The sequence below is a fragment of the Oncorhynchus keta genome, chromosome 32 (genome assembly GCF_023373465.1).
Source record: "Oncorhynchus keta strain PuntledgeMale-10-30-2019 chromosome 32, Oket_V2, whole genome shotgun sequence".
NCBI classification, from domain to species: Eukaryota; Metazoa; Chordata; class Actinopteri; order Salmoniformes; family Salmonidae; genus Oncorhynchus; species Oncorhynchus keta.
The window spans coordinates 22132738-22156264 of NC_068452.1; the positions used below are offsets into that span (position 1 = coordinate 22132738).

The 23527-nt window shown below is 45.1% G+C and overlaps 2 protein-coding genes across 7 annotated transcripts in view; one reads left to right on the plus strand and one right to left on the minus strand.

The window, feature by feature from the left end:
* Positions 1-705: 705 nt before the first annotated feature.
* Positions 706-17029, plus strand: fmnl1a (formin-like 1a). The gene is made up of 25 exons (XM_052490915.1): positions 706-1448; positions 6639-6722; positions 7325-7411; positions 7513-7586; positions 7962-8045; positions 9654-9797; positions 9949-10060; positions 10145-10221; positions 10328-10421; positions 10882-10956; positions 11065-11175; positions 11316-11465; positions 11630-11731; positions 11847-12417; positions 13259-13383; positions 13598-13800; positions 13984-14218; positions 14317-14385; positions 14497-14577; positions 14801-14930; positions 15045-15208; positions 15338-15439; positions 15997-16101; positions 16298-16394; positions 16653-17029. Exons 1-25 carry the CDS (start codon positions 1272-1274, stop codon positions 16715-16717), a joined length of 3318 nt encoding a protein of 1105 aa, XP_052346875.1. The 5' UTR covers positions 706-1271; the 3' UTR covers positions 16718-17029.
* Positions 17030-17346: 317 nt separating this feature from the next.
* The window catches only part of srcin1a (SRC kinase signaling inhibitor 1a), a 113913-nt gene continuing 107732 nt past the window's right edge, over positions 17347-23527 (minus strand). For all 6 annotated transcript variants that reach the window (XM_052490908.1, XM_052490914.1, XM_052490912.1 and 3 more), the window contains one exon: positions 17347-22742. In XM_052490908.1, the coding sequence (XP_052346868.1) occupies positions 22209-22742 (534 nt within the window). In that variant the 3' untranslated portion in view covers positions 17347-22208. The remainder of the gene's footprint in view (positions 22743-23527) is intronic.

Consider the following 23527-nt stretch of genomic DNA (forward strand, 5'->3'; position numbering starts at 1 on the left):
GGACTGCTGCTGTTGTTTTTTTTTTTACCAGTAACTGATTTTGCTCTGCAACACTGGTGAGTGGCCAGTCAGTGACATTAATCAATCTGGTAGAAAGTGACCTTGTTGATGTTCTGATTGTCAGAAATTGATCCACCACCGCATGGTAACAACATGGGCAATTTTGCCTTGACTTCACTAGGGGTAGCAATGTGAATAGCTGACACAGGGTAGTGCTCTTGGAATGATATTTGAGGGTACACTGGGTAAAACGCAACTGCACTCACATTTCCACAACCTATGTTCTGGCAGTGGTTTCCTAACAATGGAAAGTCAAGGATGTAAGGATAAAAAACTCGACTTAATCCACCCTGTACCATTTGGCATGCACCGACCATCCACAAGGCCAGATATGTGGAGTTACTTCCTAGCTCATATGACTATGGGCCCAATACCCCTACTTAGTCTTCCGTTATCCCTTCTTTTTTCCACCACCTACACTTTACTCTCTTGTCCATCTTCTCCAACCACACCCCCCTCTCTGCTTCTCCCTCAGTCTCCTCTCTCCACCCCTCCACTTTACTCTCTTGTCCATCTTCTCCAACCACACCTTCTCTGCTTCTCCCTCAGTCTCCTCTCCCCACCTTACTCCACCCCCTTGTAGTTTTGTTTCTCTCACACACAGCAGGAAGTTACTCTTCTGCTTTTTCTGGTTATGCGGTTTCTGCCTCTGCTGCAGCGACTGCGTCAAACTCCCCTCTCCTTCCTGTAACACCCGTGCCCTGCCTGCCTGTGCTGAGCTCATTGTAGGAACTACGAACAGTTAATTAGTTAAAAACAACATCTCGCTTCTACAAGGCGCCACTTTTCAGGTTTGAAGCTGGTCCGATTTTTTTCCCCTTCTCCTAGTAACACCTGTCATCCAGCAGAGAGTGAGGACAGTGGAAGAGATACGGGATTGGGAGGAAAGATGTTGCTCCATCAAAGATCCTCACCTCAGGACCAAGACAATTGCAGTAGGCCAGTGGCTGTTCCATCCACCTGCCTAATCTCCCAGAGACGTTGAAGGGCCAAGGACTCCAAGACCTGTTTTTATTCACCTTCTCTTTTCTTTTTTTGGAACTTCATTGGACTGCCCTACATTGGAACTAACTAGCTACTTTTTCTCAGTGTGGACAGGTTTGCAGACATCGGAGTCGGAGTCTGTTTTCGAGTCAGGTCTAATAGCACATCCAGTTAAAAAGAGAGTGTTTTTTTTAACCTTTCCCCTGGATTACCTGTTCAGGTTGGTGATGGGGAATGCGGCGGGGGGAATAGAGCAGGCCGATGGCAGGGAGGCCAAGCACTCTGTGGGGTCAGGAACGGGCCTGAGTGACCCCACCCCGACCCTGCAGAAGAAGCAGCCTGCTCCCCCCAAGCTGCCCGTGCCTCCAGAGGACGAGCTGGAGGAGCGCTTCAGTGTGGTTCTGGTGAGTGGCAGGACAGGAGGGGAGAAACATCATGCATACCAACACGCAGAAACGCAGACACAATCACACAGGACTTTAGACGCATCACACACCTACTGTATGTATTGCACTGATATCTAAAGGAACAGGTGAAATCACTCACTTAAATATGCACGGTGCCAGATGTCTGAGAGAAAATACATTCAGCTTCACATTTGAATTATTCTGTCAAGGTAATTCTGGTTCCTGTTAGAAAACAATGCTGTCTCTCTCACTGCAGCCAGTCATGTTAGTCAAGAGAGCTGACATTTTGTTGGCCTCAATCCCATCCAAAAGCTCACATCCTCTTTTAGATATTTTGAAATCGGCCTCTCTGCTCAGCCTGTGTTCAAATGATCTCATAGACCTTCGACTGCCGCCCTCCCTCTTAGATGAACCGGAGACACCATAAAGGCACAGTGCTGGATTGAGCAATAGATTTTGCACGAGAGAGACCACAAGACTAAGACAGGAAGGCAAATGTTTCTCAAATATTTCAACATGCCATTTCCCATCAGTTAACACATATGGAGGACAACATAACACTATAAATCCAACACTAGAAGCATGGTTGTTTTTTTTTACAAAAGAAGCAGGACATCTCAGGGGAACAAGGCCTTATCTGTAGAAACGATTAGTCAATCATGAGTAGCGCAAGCAGTTTGAAATCACGCATTTAGATACACCTCTGATAAATGTGATGCTAAACATATTAGGCACAAGATACGGAGACACACGAAAGACATGTGACATCATGGCAGTAAAACTATCTTTCCATGCATACCCCTTCACCTTCTTTTACTTTTATGTCTGAAAGAAAGAGGAAGTCAGGTCATGCTCTGAAAGAGCAGGCCGGTAGAAAGGACAGTGTGTGTCAGTACCACACACATATTAGCTAGCTAACAGTTATCACACTGCAGACAGTCTACATGCATTAAAGGAAAATGCTACCTTCTCTAGTCTAGATTTCAAACGGACCTAAAACGGCACTTATAGCACTCACACAAGCAGATGTGTTTAGGTATGTGGCAATGTGTGAGAGGAGATATTAGGTAAAAAAGTAAGCATTTTTCATTTTTGAGAGTAATGTCCGGGCTCAGGGTGACAGTAAGAATGGAACAACCTGTTGAAACTGAGAACAGGACTTCCCCTCGTGTTCTAAATAGATCCCCACAGCGGAAGTGTCATAATACCCATAAAACCTAGCGGTCAAACAGCAAAATGGTTCCAATCATTTTTCCATAATTCATTTTTCTCATAGGGAATTTTAGAAATATTTTAAAATAAGGGCTGTGTTTTGTGTAGGCTTACCCTGGCGTGACGTTTTTATATCCATGTAAATATCTCTCTCGGACAAGGTGACTTTTGTCAATATATTCGGCTCTATTTATGGTCAGATTAGAAAATGCTAATTAGCATCAAAGTAGACATCATGCAAGACTGCAAATCCCTGCAAGCTCCTGCACGTCATCTCTAGCTGACACCTTTGCTAACAGGTATGGTGTCAATTTAAAACTTGCACAAAACCATTCACGTAATTATCAATTTAAAGAAATGTAGCCAATTTATTAATATTAAATTATAGCTAACGTTAGATAGTTAATCCAGAGATTCTTATCATTTCCACAATTTGGTGGTCTTGTCCAGATCATCATGGCATTTGTATATCTGTAGGATAGCCAAATTACCAGCTAATTAGCATTAAAAAATTAATATTTGAGGGGGGTAAATGCAGGCAAATGTATTGATTAAAGTCACCTTGTCCTAGAGAGATTTACATGGTTATCAAAATGTCAAGGCAGGGTAAGCCTACACGAAACACAGCCCTTATTTTAAGTGCTTCTAAAATCCCCTATGGGAAAAATGTATGGTAGAAAAACGATTGGAACCATTTCCTTGTTTGACTGATAGGTTTTATGGGTATTATGACTGATACTTGTTTTTATTAACTTTTTTCTCTCTTTTGCACACCAGTATCTCTACTTGCACATCATCATCTGCACATCTATCACTCTAGTGTTAATTTGCGAAATTGTAATTACTTCGCTACTATGGCCTATTTATTGCCTTACCTCCTCACGCCATTTGCACACACTGTATATAGACCTTTTCTATTGTGTTATTGACTGTACGTTTGTATATTCCATGTGTAACTCTTGTGTTGTTGTTTGTGTCACACTGCTTTGCTTTATCAGAGTTACACATAAACAAACGTACAGTCAAGAACACAATAGAAATATATAAATGTACAGTGTGTGCAAATGTAGAAGAGTAGGGAGGTAAGGCAATAAATAGGCCATAGAGGAGAAATAATTACAATTACAATTTAGCATTAACACTGGCGTGATAGATGTGCATATGATGATGATGATGATGGTGATGATGTGCAATTAGAGATACTGGGGTGCAAAAGAGCAAGAGGGTAAGTAATAGTATGGGGATGAGGTAGTTGGGTGTGCTATTTACAGATTGGCTGTGTACAGGTACGGTGATTGGGAAGCTGCTCTAACAGCTGATAACATAAGGAATAGATACAATATCCCTTTGAAATAAGGCACGTATAGATCTGTTGTTCTGAGGGAGCAAGGAGAGAAACATATTTCTCCTATTGGAGAGTCAACTGTACTAAGCGAGGGTAGGTCAAGAAGGTGACGCCTGGTTCCACCTCTAAATAACATGAGAGTTGCAGATGGAATAGCATCAAAGACTATGACGAGCTCTCTATGTGTAACAGGGATATTGTAACGAGATAGAAATTCCTCTTAATTGAGTAACGATCCTTCTGCATTAAAAAGTTGACTCACCAGCAGGATATGATCATTGAACCAGTTCTTAAAAAATAAATACTTGTTTCTATACAAAATATCCTTATTGTTCCAAATGAAATACCTATGCAGGGAAAAATCATGTTTATGTATAAACCATGCGAAGAATATTAATTTTGTAGGAGTCTTATCAATGTTATAGTTACAAAATAACATAAAATTGAAGCCACCAAAGAAGAGAAGATGTAATGAGGGATGAAATTCCTTAAGAATTCTTTAAGAAATGTTTAGCCCAATTTATCAGTATTATTCAAAGTAGGAACATCTAAAGAAAATTGACACCACCATATTCATGTGTTCATAACGACAGATTTCCTAATATAATGTGTATGATTTTTCCAGACGAAGTTGAAAAGCATCTGGTCAACCGCTTTACCTATTTTGTTGTCAAGATGTAGATGCATAAGTAAGTCTGGAGATACCTTCTGCTTTAGAAAGCAATACTCAACCTTTCAAGAATACATCCCTCTGCAACCAATGGTTCAACTTCTTTAAGTTTTTTCCATAATAGGTATGAAATTAAATAAGCATCTTTCCTGTTGATCCTTAGACAGCGGTAATCCCAAGGTATGTTACTTCTTCCTTGACTGGAATATTGCATATAGAGGGTATCACACTGTCTTTAACTGCAAACAATTCACACTTATTAACGTTTAGGCAAAGACCGGATGCTTTGGTAAAAATATTTTATCACATCGAATGCTCTAGGAATCTGGTCAGCATCTTTCAAAAAAGGGTGGTGTCATCTGCAAGTTGACTGATGATAATATCTCTGTCAGCAATAGAGATCCCCTTTATGTTGCTGGATTTAACAAAAGTTGTAAGAAGTTGGATTGCAAGCAGTTAGTGAACATTTCTCCTTTGCCAAGATAATCCATCCACCTGACAGATGTAGCATATCAAGAAGCTGATTAAACAGAGTGGTCATTACACAGGTGCACCTTGTGTTGGGGTCAACAAAAGGCCAAACTAAAATGTGCAGTTGTGTCACACAACAATGCCACACGTTTTGAGGGAGGGTACAATTGGCATGCTGCCTGCAGGAATGTCCAACAGAGCTGTTGCCAGAGAATTGAACATTCATTTCTCTACCATAAGCTGCCTCCAACGTCGTTTTACAGAATTTGGCAGTACATCCAACCGGCCTCAAATGGAACGACACATACTCAAAAATGTAGGTGTGTGTGTGCGCATGCGTACATGTGTACAAACCATGCGCACATAAGAGTTTATGTCTTTCTGAGTGGGTATGTGTGTGTATGAGTAACCTCATGTGTATGTACAGCGCATATTCACATACACATGGTCTACATTTGGTTTTCTGTTGCTAGTCTTTGTCTTTCAAAATCCACCATCGGTCCCTCCCATACTGTACCCCACCCAAACCCTATAGCTATGTCCCCAGAAAAGCCCACACTAACTGGGGCGCACATGTCAAACCTCAGGGGTTTGGTAACGTGTTAAGAGGAAGCCACAAACTGTTGCTTGAGAAGATTAAATTCTGCACATCTAACCACAGTCCACACCCTTTCTTAGTAGGACCAAGACTGCCTCGACTAAAACATCGCTCGTCTTAGATGCCTTAAATAAACTACTTTCATTAGCGGTTAGTTTGGCCGGCAACATCTATGGGGTTATTGTGTGTGACGTGTCACATGAGAATGATGCTTTAAAAAATCTATTGTATTTTCCCATGTTAATCAAAAGCCATGACAGAGTTAAATCAACTTCTCGTGATATAAACACACCATATCTTCTTGTAGAAAGGGCCAGGTGGCTCACTTGTCATAGAGACAAGTAACTGTTGAATCAATCAGGTTAAATCCACCTGCAACTCACTCAAACAGGTCCTGGCTAAACGGCTACTGTATAGGCCCGCTACGTTCAATGATGAATGGAGGAGCTGTATGTGTTTGAAAATGCTAACGACTAGATGTGATACATGCTCACAGATGGTTTCCATTAGTTACTAGCAATACATGTAAACAGTGAGTCACCTCCGTGGTGTCGGAGGATGATAGCGTTCACTAATACCTCTGGTGGGGACATCTGTGATTTCTGATCACATTTGAACAGCATGGCATGAACAGGAAGCGTTATGACAATGTGCACAAGAGCGTTGGCTGGTTGGTAGTGAAGAAAGAAATGAAATATTTTTTTAAAGACAATATTATTGAAGAGGATATTATTATGCAGGCACTGCTTAATTGAAGTTGAGTAGCATGCCGTTGTAGACCGCTCCGAGTTCATTTAAATACAAGATCCCCAAAGGCCCCAGTTGTAGTCACAGTAACAGTCATGTCATTATTGATGTAGGTTTTTGAAGTGCACCTTATTCTATTCTCAGAGCTATATGAACTTGCCTCCAGACAAGCTGAAGCTGTTGAGTCAGTATGACAATGACAAGAAGTGGGAGCTGATCTGTGATCAGGTAAGAACATTACGTCTTGTTGGGAGCCTTACATGGGGTGATTGGTTCATGCACTAGTACATACACAGTTCTACATGATTGGGTAACGCCTTATTTCAACGGTCCGTAATAAACCATTTATTAAATCATTACTCCCATATTTATAAGCCATTTACTAATCATAAGTAAAGTATGTTTGCAGTCCCAAATCTAAAGCGAGCACTAACCAATACCTAACCCTAACCATAAATGGTGTGCAATATTTTTGTAAATGCCTTATAAATGGTTTATTACTGACCGTTAAAATACAGAGTAACCCCTGATTGTATCTGAGATTAAGTGTTGTAAAAACACAGCATACGGACATAACCGTGAAGAAAAATACATGTGTATTGCTGGTGTCCGGTTGCCAATATGTAATGTGGGTTAGAATGCAAAAAGGTCATAAAGTCTTCGAGCAAAACACGACACCTCTGATGGGTTCCTGTGGTAAGCATGTTTCCCATCAGCAGGTTGGCATGGTAACAGAGTGGTTTGCGGTGCTCCTTGTGTTTGACTGTCTCATTTGTCTTCTTACTCACCCTCATCGCCTTCTCCTTCCTCCCTCCATTCTGTGTGGTCAGGAGCGGTTCCAAGTGAAGAACCCTCCCTCTACCTATCTGACCAAGATCAAGAGCTTCTATCAGGACCAAGGAGGAGTGACCCGCAGGGTGGGTGTACAGTCCCCCCCCTCTCACATTTCTAGAGCTTCTAGTCTTTGTGCGTCTCCTTCATTCATAGAGCTTCTCTGTATGGTTTTGGCCTATTTTAGTTCAAGAGGCGGGTCCAGGAGTCCACCCAGGTATTGAGAGAGCTGGAGATCTCCCTCCGCACTAATCATATTGGGTGAGTGACTGGACCAGGATTAGCCTCTACCGAGTCCCCCAACAACCAGATGTTCTGGTTTTCAGGGGAAATGGAAAGAGAGCCTGTGATGCAACTTCTGCTTTTGGACTTTAATAAGGAGACACTCCATCTTAACTCCTCCTCCACATTTACTGGATTGGTTGAACAGTGCAGATGAGAACCTCCCCTGACAGTTTTTTTCTTCTTCTTCTCATCAAGACCAGTATGTAGGGAATCTAGTTTCAGGTGTTTCTTTTACGCCTGCTATGTTCGTTTTGACCAGGACTGGTCCCACAGTTATCCCATCAGTCAGTATGACTGACTCAAGTGTCCTTAAAGTAGTATCGTGTTCTAATTCTCTTTCTCTCTATATAGCTGGGCCCAGGAGTTTCTGAATGAGGAGAACCAGGGTTTGGATGTATTGGTGGATTACCTGTCCTACGCCCAGTGTGACGCTTCGTGAGTATCCTTTGCAGCCTCCCCTTCTGTCTTAACATAATCCCCGTACAATATCAATGAGACATACAGTTCCAGTCAAAAGCTTGGACACACCTACTCATTCAAGGGTTTTTATTTATTTTTTACAATTTTCTACGTTGTAGAATAATAGTGAAGACATCACAACTATGAAATAACACTTCTGGAATCTTGTAGTAACCAAAAAAAAGTGTTAAACCAATCAAAATATATTTTATATTATTCAAAGTAACCACCCTTTAACTTGATGACAGCTTTGCAGACTCTGGGCATTCTCTCAACCATCTTCACCAGGAATGCTTTTCCAACAGTCTTGAAGGAGTTCCCACATACGTATGCTGAGCACTTGTTGGCTGCTTTTCCTTCACTCTACGGTCCTACTCATCCAAAACCATCTCAATTGGGTTGAGGTCGGGTGATTGTGGATGCCAGGTCATCTGATGCAGCACCATCACTCTCCTTTTTGGTCAATTAGCCCTTACACAGCCTGGAGGTGTGTTGGATCATTGTCTTGTTGAAAAACAAATGATAGTCCCACTAAGAGCAAACCAGATGGGATGGAATATTGCTTCAGAATGCTGTGGTAGCCATGCTAGTCAAGTGTACCTTGAATTCTAAATACATCACAGTGTCACCAGCAAAGCACCCCCACACCATCACACCTCCTCCATGCTTCACGATAGGAACCACACATGCAGAGATCATCCTTTAACCTACTCTGTGTCTCACAATAATCTCATATTTGGACTCATCAGACCAAAGGACAGATTTCCACCGGTCTAATGTCCATTGCTCATGTTTCTTGGGCCAATCAACTCTCTTCTTCTTACTGGTGTCCTTTAGTAGTGGTTTCTTTGCAGCAATTCAACCATGAAGGCCTGATTCACTCAGTCTCCTCTGAACAGTTGATGTTGAGATGTGTCTGTTACTTGAACCCTGTGAAACATTTATTTGGGCTGCAATCTGAGGTGCAGATAACTCTAATGAATGTATCCTCTGCAGCAGAGGTAACTCTGGGTCTTCCTTTCCTGCGGCGGTCCTCATGATAGACAGTTTCATCATAGTTACTTGATGGTTTTTGAGACTGCACTTGAAGATACTTTCAAAGTTGTTGAAATGTTCCGCATTGACTGACCTTCAAGCTGGAGCTGTTCTTGCCATATGGACTTGGTCTTTTACCAAATAGGGCTTCTTCTGTATACCACCCCAACCTTGTCACAACACAACTGATTGGCTCAAATGCATTAAAGAAGGAAAGAAAATCCACAAATGGACTTTTAACAAGGAACACCTGTTAATTGAAATGCATTCCAGGTGACTACCTCATGAAGCTGGTTGAGAGAATGCCAAGAGTGTGCAAAGTTGTCATTAAGGAAAAGGGTGTTCAACACTTGTTTGGTTACTACATGTTTCCATACGTGTTATTTCCTAGTTTTGATGTCTTCACCATTATTCTGTAAAGGAGAAAATAGTAGAAAGAAAAACCCTTGAATGAGTAGGTGTATCCAAACATTTGACTGGTACTGTAGATTTAATGTTTGATTATGTATACGTGACTATATGTTTGTGTATTTGGGAATGTGTCTATAGGTTTGACCTGGAGGGTGCTGAGAATGGGGGAACACTGTCAGAGAGAGGGAAGCCAGCGGAGAGGTCCATGGAGGACCTGAATAAGAGTGCAGGAAGCTCCCCTACACACGGCATGACCAGAGCAGCCCGCGCCCTGACCGTACGGTAAGAACTATCAGCCGTTATGAGACCCGAGTCTCACCCAGCAAGCCTTACAGACCACAGGATAAATCTCACCAAAAATATTCTACTGAAAAGTGGGACCTTCTGACCAGTGACCACCATCTCCTCCATCCTCTCAACATCTCCTTTGCAGAATAACCTCTCTGGCCCAGAGTAGGAGAACTCAGAAGATCTCTCGATTGGCCAGTCAGAGGGACGATGTCCATGTGTGCATCATGTGTCTGCGTGCCATCATGAACTACCAGGTGTGTGTGTGTGGTGTGTGTGGGCATGACTGTGACATGGAGTGTGAAATTGTGAAATTCCAACGCTGATTATCACTTTTTCAGTCGGGCTTCAACCAAGTTATGACTCACCCACGCTGCGTCAACGAGATCACTCTCAGTCTCAACAACAAGAACCCCAGGTACGAACGCCTGTGTGTGTGATGATGTGTGAAGTGTGTGTGCATGCTTGTGCATGTGTGTGTGATGTGTGTGTGTGATGTGGTATTATATTCTTGGTCTCTACAGAACCAAAGCCCTGGTGTTGGAGCTGTTGGCTGCTGTGTGTCTTGTGAGGGGCGGTCATGACATCATTCTCGCCGCCTTCGACAACCTCAAGGAGGTGAAGGGAAACTTAGCCACACTATAGCAGACTTTACTTTACCAATATGTACTGTATCATCTCACCTTAGCCGACTCATTTGTGTCTTCTCAGGACCAAGATTGTTCTCTTCTAAGTAATCTCACGACTGATACACGCCACAACCCTGTCTCAGTCTCACCAAGCACACTTAGAACTCTAAAACACACACTCACACGAAGACATCGTGTTGGGAGTGTGCAACCAGTCCTCACCAAAGTGAAGGGCCCCTTTAAATGACTGAAATGTAGTCTGAAAGAATTCCACTGATGTCGATATAGACTTTCCACATTGGTGACCACCACGACTAATAATAGATTTAATGTGGGATGTGTTCGAAACACACACGGTACCAAAACGTACACACTCCCGTGTACATCTGTTGAAGTGCCTGCCTGTGTTACTGAAACAAGGAACGTCTTCCCCATGCCCTTTCACTCAGGTGAGCGGAGAGAAGAACCGCTTTGAGAAACTGATGGAGTACTTTAGCAACGATGACAGCAACATTGACTTCATGGTACGTGGACACACAACGGCTTTACGTCTCCTGGCTGATGTGTTTGCATTTGACTCACAATGTAGCTCTGAAAGGTCAAAGATCAAATATGATGATCCCTCTCGCCAGGTGGCCTGCATGCAGTTCATTAACATTGTGGTGCATTCGGTGGAGAATATGAACTTCCGTGTGCACCTGCAATATGAGTTCACTCACCACGGACTGGACCAGTACCTAGAGGTAAACACTCCATTCATCCTTCTCGTCTCAGTGTTGGATATGGAACCGTCACAACCGCAAAACCAACTCCTTCAAACTGAAATGAAACCGTCATGATAACGATGGTCGTGTGTGTGTGTGTGTGTGTGTGTGTGTGTCAGTCTCTGAAGCTGACGGAGAGTGAGAAGCTGCAGGTTCAGATTCAGGCCTACCTGGACAACGTGTTTGATGTGGGGGCTCTGCTGGAGGATGCAGAGAACAGGGGCGGCGTACTGGAGCATGTGGACGAACTGCAGGAGCACAACTCACAGGTCAGTGATACATACTGTACACACACAGTCTCGATCATTCAAATCACACGTCTGAAAAAGGCCAGCAATTACTCTATGACTCTGTCTGTGACCTCCGAATGTTGTGTTGGCATGTTGTGTTGGCATGTTGTGTTGGCATGTTGTGTCGTGTCGTGTTTTTGTAGCTGAGCGCCAGGCTAGAGGAGATTGAGAGCCAGTCTGCAGAGAGGATGGCTGAACTGGAGAAACAGCTCCTCCAAGTCACCAAGGAGGCAGAGCTGCTCAAGGTCTGCACTGTACAATGAACTGTGGACTGTTTACAATATAGTGTATCAGACAGAAAGTTATGTGTGTGATTGTGTGATGATAACTTTTCCTTGCCTTTGTGTGTGCGACTGACAGGAGAGCCTGCGGGACTCCTGTTCCCAGGTCAGTTCTCTGCAGCAAAGAGAGAGGGAAAGGGAGATGAGCCAGGAGAGGGAGCGGGACAGAGAGCGTCTAAGCCAGCCCTCCTCTGAGCTAGAACTCAAGGTGCAGGAGCTGCAGGAGCGAGGGCTGATCCGCCTGGGACGCACCCCCTCTGGGGCCCTAGACCTCCAGGTGGTGCCTGTCACCATCATCGAGTACGCACCCGCCCCAGCCTCTGAGCCCCGGCTCAGCTCCACGGGACCCACTGCCTCTGGCCCAGACGTCCCCGATGCCACTCCCTCCTCAGCCATCTCTGCTGTCCCCCCTCCTCCTCCCCCCCCGCCTCCTGGGCCTGGTGGACCTGCTCCCCCACCCCCTCCACCTCCTCCTCCTCCCCTGCCTGGCTCCGGTGGCCCACCTCCCCCTCCTCCTCCTCCTCCCCCGCCTTGCTCCGGTGGCCCACCTCCCCCTCCTCCCGGGGGAGGTCCGCCCCCACCTCCTCTTCCACCCGGCGCAGGACCTCCGCCTCCACCCGGAGGCCCACCTTCTGGAGACAGCCAAGCCGGTAAGGGGACTCTTAACTGCTTCCATTGGAGATGTATATGTAACTGCCAAAATAAATGAAACACCAACATAAAGTGTCTTAATAGAGCCATAACTAGCTTCAATGCACCTTGGTATAGATTCTACAAGTGTCTGGAACTCTATTGGAGGGATGCGACACCATTCTTCCACGAGAAATTCCATAATTTTGTATTTTGTTGATGATGGTGGAAAATGCTGTCTTAGGAGCCACTACACAATCTCCCATAAGTGTTCAATTGGGTTGAGATGTGGTGACTGAAAAGCCATGGCATATGATCTGCATTGTTCATCAAACCATTCAGTGACCATTCATGCCCTGTGGATAGGGGCATTGTCATTGTATGGGGGCATAGCAATGGGAGCCTGCCCATCATTTCTATACATGACCCTAAGCATAATATGAAGTTAATTGCTTAATTCACTCAGGAACCACACCTGTGTGGAAGCAGTTACATGTGTATATCAGTGGCGGCTACTGAGGGGAGGACGGCTCATGATAATGGCTGGAACGGAGCGAATGGAATGGCATCAAACGGCATGGAAACCATGTGCTTGATGTATTTGATACCATTCCACCCATTCCGCTCCAGTAGCGGTCTACAGCAGAGATTAGAAGATGAGAGGGGAGATCATGAAAGTAGAGGAGAGATTAAAGAGATTAGTGTGTGAGAGGTCAAATAGGAGAGAGCTCTATGCTAATCAGATTGTCAGTCAATCTGATGAATTTGTATACGTCCAATTTGCTGAAGGGTGAAATGAGTGCACTGGCGATTGACAACTGTGATTGATCCTCTCTCCTACTCTCGCTCTCTTTCTCTCAGGAGGTAAAAGCAGGAAACCCATCCAGACTAAGTTCCGGATGCCTTTGCTCAACTGGCAGGCACTGAAGCCCAACCAGGTGACTGGCACGGTCTTCCACGAATTGGACGACGAGCAGGTCTTAGGGGTAAGACCAAACCTCCACACAGATACTAGTGCTGACTGAACTCTACTCTTCCATTCTCCCTTCTCTCACCTTCCCTCTGACCCCCACTTTCCTCCCCTCTTCCTCTGACCCTCTTTTTACTCATCTCTCTCTCTCTCTCTCTTTATATCTCTTCCTCCTCTCCCTCCCCTCCCCCTTCCTCCCTCTCTAACCATCTCTATGCGTGTTGTGTCAGGAGCTGAATATGGAGGCGTTTGAGGAGCAGTTTAAGACCAAGGCCCAGGGTCCTCCAGCAGCTCTGTCCACTCTTAAGGTCAAGGTGGCCCAGAAGGCACCCAGCAAGGTCAACCTGATCGAGGGCAACAAGGCCAAGAACCTGGCCATCACGCTACGCAAGGGAGGCCGGAGCCCCGCAGACATCTGCACAGCTATCGAGACGTATGGAACTATATCTGCTCCTATTCTGTTCCTTTCCTTAGTACACATATTTCTCTCACTCATTTAATTTCTTTATGCCTTTTTTGTTCTCGTTAATCCCTTCATTCTCTTTCTCCTCATCCCACACTCTTCTTTTGTCCCTTCCTTACTATCTTACCTCCCTCCCTCCCTCCTCCTCTCCAGGTATGACCAGCAGGCGTTGGGGCTGGACTTCCTGGAGCTGCTGGAGAGGTTTGTCCCGTCAGACTACGAGCTGAAGCTCCTCCAGAACTACGAGAAGGAGGGCCGTCCGCTGGATGATCTGGCAGAGGAGGACCGCTTCATGATGCGCTTTGGGAAGATCCCCCGTCTGGCCCAGCGAATCAGCACCCTCACCTTCATGGGCAACTTCCCCGAGAGCGTCAAACGTCTGCAGCCGGTGAGTCGGTTGCTCAGGACAGACAATGAAATTGCATCTGTACGACAATGACTTTCTTCAGAATCTGGTACGATTGTCATTCATAATCTCACCAACAGCAACTGGACTCCATGATCGCAGCATCCATGTCCATTAAGTCCTCGGCCAAGCTGAAGAAGATGTTAGAGGTGAGTGGAGGGCATCCCTGTCCGTCACTGCTAACCTCCAATCAGAGAGCCTCTTTAAACAGGCCTGCACTGTCTATGTAACACATTCTGCATCTGGCTCCTCCTCTCCAGATCATCCTAGCCTTTGGGAACTACATGAACAGCAGTAAGAGGGGTGCAGCCTATGGGTTCCGCCTGCAGAGTCTGGACCTGGTGAGTACCCCTCTGCTCTTGAGGCAAAATTGTGAGAACCATCACTAAGGTAGAGATTAACTGGCTGAAATAGTATGGCTTCAACTCTATAGCGATAAATAAGTCACTATTAGCTAAAGCAAGGTTTTGGGCTGTTGAGGGCGCTGTGGTATCTTGATAGGCAGGCCAGTCCATCTTTGGGAGATGACTCCATCTGCGCCTCTCTTTGTCTCTGTCCTGTCAGCTGCTGGACACCAAGTCTACAGACCGCTCCCAGACCCTGCTACACTTCATCTCCAGCATCGTCCAGGAGAAATACCCTGAACTCAACAACTTCCACACTGAGCTGCAATTTGTGGACAAGGCTGGCCTAGGTGCGGGAATGCAATCAACGGTTGCACACACACACACGCAGCTTGGAAAAAATGTAGCCCTTCATAGTGAGAATAACTGACGCCCTGTTTCTCTCCTGTGTTTGTGTGTTTCAGTGTCTCTGGACAGTATTCTTCAGGATATTCGCTCTCTGGAGAGGGGAATGGAAGTGACCAAGAAGGAGTTCCTGGTGCAGGAAGACAACACCGTGCTGAAGGACTTTGTCAAGACAAACAGTGAATTACTGGACTCATTACTCAAAGACAGCAAGACCGCTCAGGTTGGGATCACATAACATTTGAACTTAATTAGACACCTCCAACACACGTAATTCCACAGAAGATGTTCAATGCATATTTTAGTGTGAGCGTCATCTCTCCTCCTCTTCCTCTCGCACCTCCTCCGCTAGGAGGCGTATGGCTCGGTGGTGGAGTATTTTGGAGAGAACCCCAAGACCACACAACCCTCCATGTTTTTCCCTCCGTTTGTCCGCTTCATGAAGGCCTATAAGGTGAGGTGGTGCCCCCGTAATGGGAAAGGATGAATGAAAGAGCTCATTACGTTTAACTTGTGTCTATCGCGCCTGCATTTTGTATTGATATGCATGTTTGTTAAAGGGGCAGTGCAGTCAAATGTGATTTCCCTGTTTTATATATATTTTCCACACTATGAGGTATGAATAATATTGTGAAAATTATATCAATGCACTTTTAGTGTAAGAGCTGTTTGGCTGGGTGGGGTGGGTGTTTTGGACCACCTGGTAAGTTAATAGACCAATAACAAAGAACGTTTGCCCTCCTCTCTGCCAATAGCAGATAGGAGGAATGTGTAACATGAAAACTATTAGGCTCCTCCAATTAGGGCCCTCTTTCAGACCACGTCTAGACAGTCCTAGCAAAATTCTTGCTTGAGAAATAGCATTGAGCTAAGAAGTCGTTTGTTTTCAATTCAAATGGTAAAATAATCACAGTAAGGTGCCGAATTGTTGCTCAGAAATGATTTGATATTGAGAATAAACGGCTGCGTCGAACCTCTAATGACCTGCTTTTGTGTGTGTGTCCCACACAGCAAGCAGAGAAGGATAATGAACAGAAGAAGAGACTGGAAGCCCAGAGCAGTGAGAACCAAGCAGAGTCTCCCTCCCCTAGAAAGAAAGAGGCTGCAGGACACAAGGTAGGACAACAGACTATAGACCCATACCAACTCAATCCACCATAGTCTCTACATTCCATGCAGCCAGTTATAAAAGGAGGTGGAGTACTGTCGTTTTGTAGCTTCCCTTATGACCGACCGACCAGTGACTAGTCATTCTAGTGTGGTCCATACTACATATGCCAGTGTGTCAGCTTTACCCTTTGACCCCTGCCAGTCTCCCATGATGCCCAAGATGGACCTGATAGCGGAGCTGAAGAAGAGGCAGGTGAAGCCTCAGGTGAAGGATGGGGCCCTGGAGGACATCATCACAGGTATGCCAAACCACTACGGATAGAATACATTTTGCACTATAGTCTTACATTGTAGTTTGATCTATAAAACAGAGTTAAGAACGCGTAGAGTCAATGCCATAAACACATTATAAGTGGGCTACAAGGCATTATAAAAAATGCATGAATGCTTCATATGGATGTAAATCCTAAAGCGTTACCACACTTTTCCCCCGGTACATTCGGAGATCGATATCCCTTGCTAAGTCCCAGTGGTTGTGTCTATGTGCTTTGTCCCAGACCTGAGGAACTCACCGTTCAGAGCAACAGATGGACGGAGACCAGCACAGCGTCAAGACACCTGAACAAACCCAGCTCCACTGAGATGGCTGTACACACTCAATGTCAAAGTGTATGCATACACAGAACACAAATACATACCTGTACTGTACTGTACATACACAATACACCTACATTAGTACAGAAGATTATATGGCCTTTTGCCTATCAATACACGTTTAAACAGCCGTATGAATTGAGCATGAGCAAATGTGTAACATAGAAATACATTGATGCGTTTTTATCCATTTAGCTTTTTAAAATAACTTTGAATTTTTTGGTTTCCGTTCATCTTTTAATGAGCACATTTTTTTTAAATTAAAAAAACAAGTTTCACATTGCTGTATCACTCCAAATTCATGACTCAAGTACTTGCTTACCCTAGAGTGGGTCCGTGACCTGCCAAGCCATTAGAAAGTCTATGTGCCCTGTAATCACGTTATGTCTGTACATGAGACATCCTCCTAGCCCCAGGGAAGAGGGAACGGAGAGCCTTCCATACCCAGTTAATTAACAATACTACAATGACCCATCCGAGGGCCGCCGCTGGACCTGCCGTAGGGCCTCCACCTACTGACATGATATGTTATTGATCCCAAAAGGGAGAGAAGATCCACTTACTGTCTACGATAAAGCGAAACCCGGACTCCGACTGTACAAGAGAGCTGCACTTTATTAGACACACAACCACAGCAAGTATGTACAAAAGGAAGCAGGTTCAACTGCCGGTCTTCTCACAGAAAGGAAACAAAAAAATCACATTTCTCACAGAATATCATGGCATCCACACTGATAAATGTGAATGTCCAGTATCAGTAGGTATTTATATAGATCTATTATTATTTTTTGTATTGTTCATTATGTCACACTACTCTACAAGTGGGAGATCACAATTGGTGGTGTTTTCTGGTGAAGGTGCGTTGAAGCGTTCCGGATCGTTCTCTGGATGGTTGGGAACACTCCTCACTCTTAGCCATCATCACCGTTGCATCACTGAACACAGTAAGACTGAACATCATCGCCTGTGTCACAGAAAGATCCAAAGTTAAAAAAAAAAAATTAAAAAAAAGGTCTGGCTCTCTACCGTTGTAAACCTTAGAAAAAGAGGTGTACCACTTCCATCTCGCTCTGTTTTTTAAGAAAACATGTAGACAACAACTGCACCGTGCGATTGCTTGACAATATTCCATGCATTGTTTTATAATATACCTTTGTGTCCATCTTTGAATTAATAAATCATTATTTTGGACATAATATTTTGTTGCACTTTCTAGGAATTACTCCGTCTATTTACATATCGTTTTGTCTTGTTCTCTTCTCGATGCCAAGATATTGGAACATCCACACATTCATGTCAGAACCTCATACAGTACTGCACACACCACAGACAGCAGGTCAAATAATGCACATATGTCTCTTTCATTTATTCAAAACAGAACCAAACACGTCTCAATAGACAAAGATTATGATGCTGAAGAAGAAAAAGCTAACGCTCCATATCTATCCGCGTTACGGGCTCTTGGTTTGTCATCGAATCCTAAATCACTTGTTCAATGCTGAGATCCCTCTCCGTTAATATCTTTGGGCCATACAGATGTAATTACCATCCTATCGTACCACCAGTAGAGGAGTTTCTAGAATGGGCTATTCATTTTAGTGGGATGCCTTCAGGAGGAACAGACAACCCCTCTCTTGTGAACAGTCCTTTCACGGTAGATCAATGCAACCAATCAGAGCAGCAAGGTCATGTTGCATCATCATATAAACGCCCACTTCACAGTGTTGTCTCTCATCTCTCTCTCGCTGACTCCCACCAGACTTTTCTCGAACATCACTGGAATCAGCCAAGGGTGAAGAACACATCAGTCAGGCATAAGGAGCGCTATGTAATACAAAGACTAGGACAGAGACTAGAAGAGGACTAAGTAAACCAACAGAAGTTTCAAAGAAAAGGCACACCTCTAAGAACAGGTCTAGGAACAGCTCCCCTTACCTCAAAATGAATGTTAGCTAGTGGAGGCCTGGGAGCAGACGTTGTACTGGACCAGCTCAGGGGCCACCTCTCCCTAAACATACCAGTAGTATGGGCCAGCAGGCCAACAAAAGAGGAAACTCACACAACTGTTAAAAATAGTGCTAAAAAAAGATCCCAGAATTAAAAATGAGCTCCACTGTATATTACATACCTGTCCTGTCTTCTATACAGATAAATATTTTCAAATCAATATAAAAATGTTCTGCTTATGAATAAATAATTTGCTAATGTGAAATACATTATCTCTCTCGAAGAATTGAAAAGGAAAGTCTGTACAAAATGCCTACTCATATAAATCCCCAAAAGAGGATGATTTAAATTGTACATTATAATAATTTAATCCAGACCTATGTGTCACACTTTCTTCACAATTATATTAATATCATAGACAAACATCTTCACAAAGATATATTCATATACTTATTATTTTTCATTTTCATCTCAAGTTTGCAATGAACTCTCTCTCTGATTGCCAGGGGCTTTCACTACGAGTGTCTCCACACTCTCCACCCTCCCTTCCTCATCCCCACTACCAATAAACCCCTCCAAGATTCAGCTATATTGAAATCTACTGTCCAATAACACTAGTGCTATGGTGACTCAAAAAAGCACTGTCCCGCAGTCTTGGTGTTCTCATCTTGGACTTTCCTGTGTAAAAGCAGTGAAGTGTGAATACCTCCCTCCCTTCCTCCCCATCACCCTGCCAGACGCAAAAGCAGTGCTGGGAGTTATGGATTTGAGTGTGGAGCTGAACGAGTAAGTACATATCTTTCATTTGGCTTCACTTTATAGAACCTAGGGCTAGAGGCCTGCATTGCTACAGTGCAGCCAGTGTGAGGCTTAATTAACTCGCTGTGCCGTGAGCTTGCCGTTTTCTCGCTGACAGAACAGAGGGTGTGCTTATTGCAATGCCACGGCCACATTCTGACACACTATGCTGTGTGTGTGTGTGTGCGTGTGTGCGTGTGCGCGTGCCAATATGTACCCCTTTGTTCGAATCTTTACAGCAATGTGTTGTCGGAGCAACTGATGAACAGTATCTTTGGTGGGTCTCCAATGAAACCAAAGTTCCAGAGGGTTCCAGCAGATCGTTCCACTCTGTGCTCTCATGGGGAAATTGCGGCGTCGATCATTTTGTGCAATTATAACAGCACCATGGCAGTCAGACATACAGGTCCATTGGGAACCTCTTCCACGAAGGGTTTGATTCATAGACACATCTCCCCCAAAGGACAGCACAGAAAGCAAGTTGCAAAAAATAATAGCCTTCTTAAATTCAAAAGGGTGTCAAACAGTGACATCCAGATGAACCCGTCTAACCCTTTTACACCAAATGAACTCAGTAGATAAGCACTTTGTTATTACACTATAGCCTTCAAACATGAAAACCTCCCCACCTCAAGCTCTCTGCACTTGACACCGGCCTCTTTCACAAGCAATTGTTTTCATCTCAATGCCACGAAAAAAAAAATTAGATTTCACGAACTTGTCTACCGAACAATTGAAGAATGAACTCGGGCTACACACGGCCATAAGCCCCTAGGTCGCCTTGGTGACGCATCACAGAAGAAAGAGAGCTTCAGAGTGTTTGCTGGCGTAAGATTAAACAGCAGGGAAACCATCGACACGTCTTTGATGAAAGTGTGCTTCTATCCTTAGAACACTTCCAAGCTCTTTATAAGTCAGCTGTGAGGAATGGAGTGATCTGCGTAAAGCACTCCGGTTTAAGGTGCCGTCGTACATGAACCAAATTATTCTCCATAACAAATGCAGCCAATTCCAGTGGCAACCTTACCAACAGCTTTGGGCTAAGCCCGGTTCTGTGTCGGGGGAGGTCCAGATAAACTCATTGCGTGTTTTATCTAGAGCAAATGGTGAAAATACACACAGGCCAAAATGAAAGTCATTGTGCAACATGTCTTGTAAATAATCAGCTAGACAACAATCAGCTGGTCCACATCTCTGGTCCTTTCAACAGTGGCCCTTGTTTCTCTCTCTCTCGAACATTCTGTTCCTTTTAACCGTTCAAATCGATTACTACCTAAAGGACTGCATTATCAAACCGGTGTGGGTTAATTCATGACCAGTGGTTCCACAGTCATGAAATAAAGAAATGGGCAATCTAGTCAACAGTTCTGACTCAAAACAACTGGAGACTGTGCTTTTCATAAACAGTTTGGTGGATCTCCGTCTCACCGGCGTGTCGGAGACCGTGCGTGCATCTAACTGCTGTATGGTCACGTGAGTGTGTGTTGAGCTAAGAGTGTAATCACTGCAGCAGGGAACGCCAGTCCAAGGCAAAACCCGTCCACTGTGGATACGTCCTGATTGTCATACAACATTCATGTCTACACATTCTACATTCCTTAACGATCAATTTCACTGTTTAAATATATTTGTGTTTTTTCTTTTTTTCCCCCCCTTCTTCATGTACCAGCTCAGTCGTTAAATAACTGATCTACTGTAATATCACATTACTGTTCCTATAACGTGCTATTGTGGGCGATACAATTGTGTGCAGACTCTCAAACCAGAGGACCTCAACAAAAGCAGCTCCCTGGCCTTTTCTTCCATTGCCAAACTGTTGCGTTAATAGTGGGGCCATAGAGAACGAGGGTAAGAACGGAATCAGACGCCGGAGAGAAGCAGTCTTAAGCCACTCCAGGGATGTAGCATTAGATACACAGTGGAATGTACAGTCACATTGAATGGGAGCCGTTTCATTCATGTAAACTCTTTACAAAACAGGGAGAACTATAGCACCAGTTTCGACTTCTACACAGGCGATGCAATAAGTCTGAAATAAAGAAGCGAACAAACAGAAAACGGTCTCAGAATGGAAACCACCACCTTGGTTTAGCTTTGTTTTTCTCTACAGATTCACATTGTGCCAGGTGCTGGAATACGACTGCTATAGCTCTGAACACACACGACTACTGTACTGTACTCGTTGATTATTGCAACTCTACTCTGTATAATATAAGTCACAGTCTAGATATCACATCTACTCCACTTAGGTTCCCATCCAGTAAGATTTGGCAAATGGTGTGATGACAAAACTGAGAGTTCATAAAGTACTGGCACTGTTTTTCTGTCCACCCAGACCAGATCAGACCGGACCAGACCAGACTAGGCAGTGGGAGGGAAAGGAGGCCGAGGCCCATCTTTGAGCTCGTTCTCTGGGGGTCTTGGGAACAGTCAGTGCTACTGAGTGGGAGAGCCAGAGAGGAACCACCATCAACTCTTGTACTGTATAATTATAGATATGTGAAGATTCTGGCTGCTGGACTGAGACCAAGGGCAGCAAAGTGACACTCAGAAAGTCAACTCTGGGGAACTCCCCACTGATATGTGTTGCTGCATATAACTCTTGGCATTGAGGGCAGGGCTAGTGTGCTTGTTTTCCTCTTCATTTTTGGCATGTGATGGTGCTTTGATTGTGCTCCTCCTCTTCCTCCTCCTCCCATCCATCCTCTTGTACTTCACTGTGAGTTGCTAGGGGAGACAGGCTTGAGCAGGGTCTTGCTGCCACGATCCTTGTAGCTGTTGGAGCCGGAGTGCTGCAGGCTGCGGCCGCTGGGCTTGAGCCCCACGGAGGAGAGGTTGAGGGAGGTCAGGGCGGTCGGGGAGGAGGGTGAGGAGGAGGTGGTGGAGGTGGGGGAGGTGGAGGAAGAGGAGGGGGTGGTTGAGGTGGTGGTGGAGTTGGAGGAGCGGCCGTTGGGCAGGGGCAGGGAGGAGGCGCGCTGCTGCTCGCGGAGGAGGCGGTGTTGGCGGAAGGTGGAGGAGAGGAGCAGGGCCTCGGCGCTCAGGCTGGAGGCTGACAGGCTGGCCAGCAGGGCTTTGGCCTGGCTGGAGGAGGCTGTCAGGGAAGACAGCGCCCCCTCCTGGGGATACTTCCTCAGACCCGGGGCGAACACAGTCGAGGCCGAACTGGAGGAGGACAGGCGGCCGGAGAAACTGGCAGCTTTGGTGCCTGACAGGAGGGGCTCAATACTGCTGCTGCTGTTCCCATGGGCCTATGGGTCAGACCCAGGGACATACCAGGAAGAGGAGGAACAGGAGGAGGGACATGGAGAATTGGGGAAAATTGTAAAGGTTTCAGGGGGAAAAAGAGAAACAGTCCTTTAGTTGGTAGTGGTCCCTGACAGCACCCTTCCATTCACACAGACATGCACACACACAAACATACAGAACACACACACAAACACACCAAGGGGAGAGTGGTAGATATCTTGTGCATTGTGGGGTCAATGTAGGACATGAGAGGGTACAGGAGTCAGAGACGGCTAATACCCATGTTAAGCCAACAGAGGGGAGGGGCGCTTAAGGGCATGGACTAGGAGGAACAGGGGATGGGGGGTCAGATGCAGCTCTGTAGTCAGGTGGTTGGTGCTGAGGAGGAGTCTGGAGAGGACAGGCACGCGGCACAGGCTGGTCCCTCACTCACTGTGCAGGGTCAGAGGTCACAGAGGCGCAGGTGGAGGGGTGGGCCGGGTGGTACAGTATGGCCCAGGAGGATCACACAGGTGACAGGGTGGTGGGTGAGGTGGTGGTGGCGCCCCAGGACCAGGTGGTGTAGAGGGGCACAGGCAGGGTGGGGTGAGGGAGTAGGGGTGAGAGGTGGGGTGTGAGGGAGGAGGGGTGAGATGAAAACAAGAGACAAACACAGGAAATTCAGGTTAGTATCAGCTGATGTTGATGCTAGCCAAGAGTGCCAAATACACAGAATGGGACATTACATCTTTTTTTTGTATTATGATACCAACAGTCTGAAGTGAAAATGTAACAGAAGTGTATTTTT

Bases quoted from the DNA above. Each gene is read 5' to 3' on its own strand.
- fmnl1a (XM_052490915.1), top strand. From the start codon at position 1,272: ATGGGGAATGCGGCGGGGGGAATAGAGCAGGCCGATGGCAGGGAGGCC. The intron at 10,222-10,327 runs GTACGAACGCCT...TGGTCTCTACAG, and splicing joins CTCAACAACAAGAACCCCAG to AACCAAAGCCCTGGTGTTGG. The intron at 12,418-13,258 runs GTAAGGGGACTC...TCTTTCTCTCAG, and splicing joins TTCTGGAGACAGCCAAGCCG to GAGGTAAAAGCAGGAAACCC.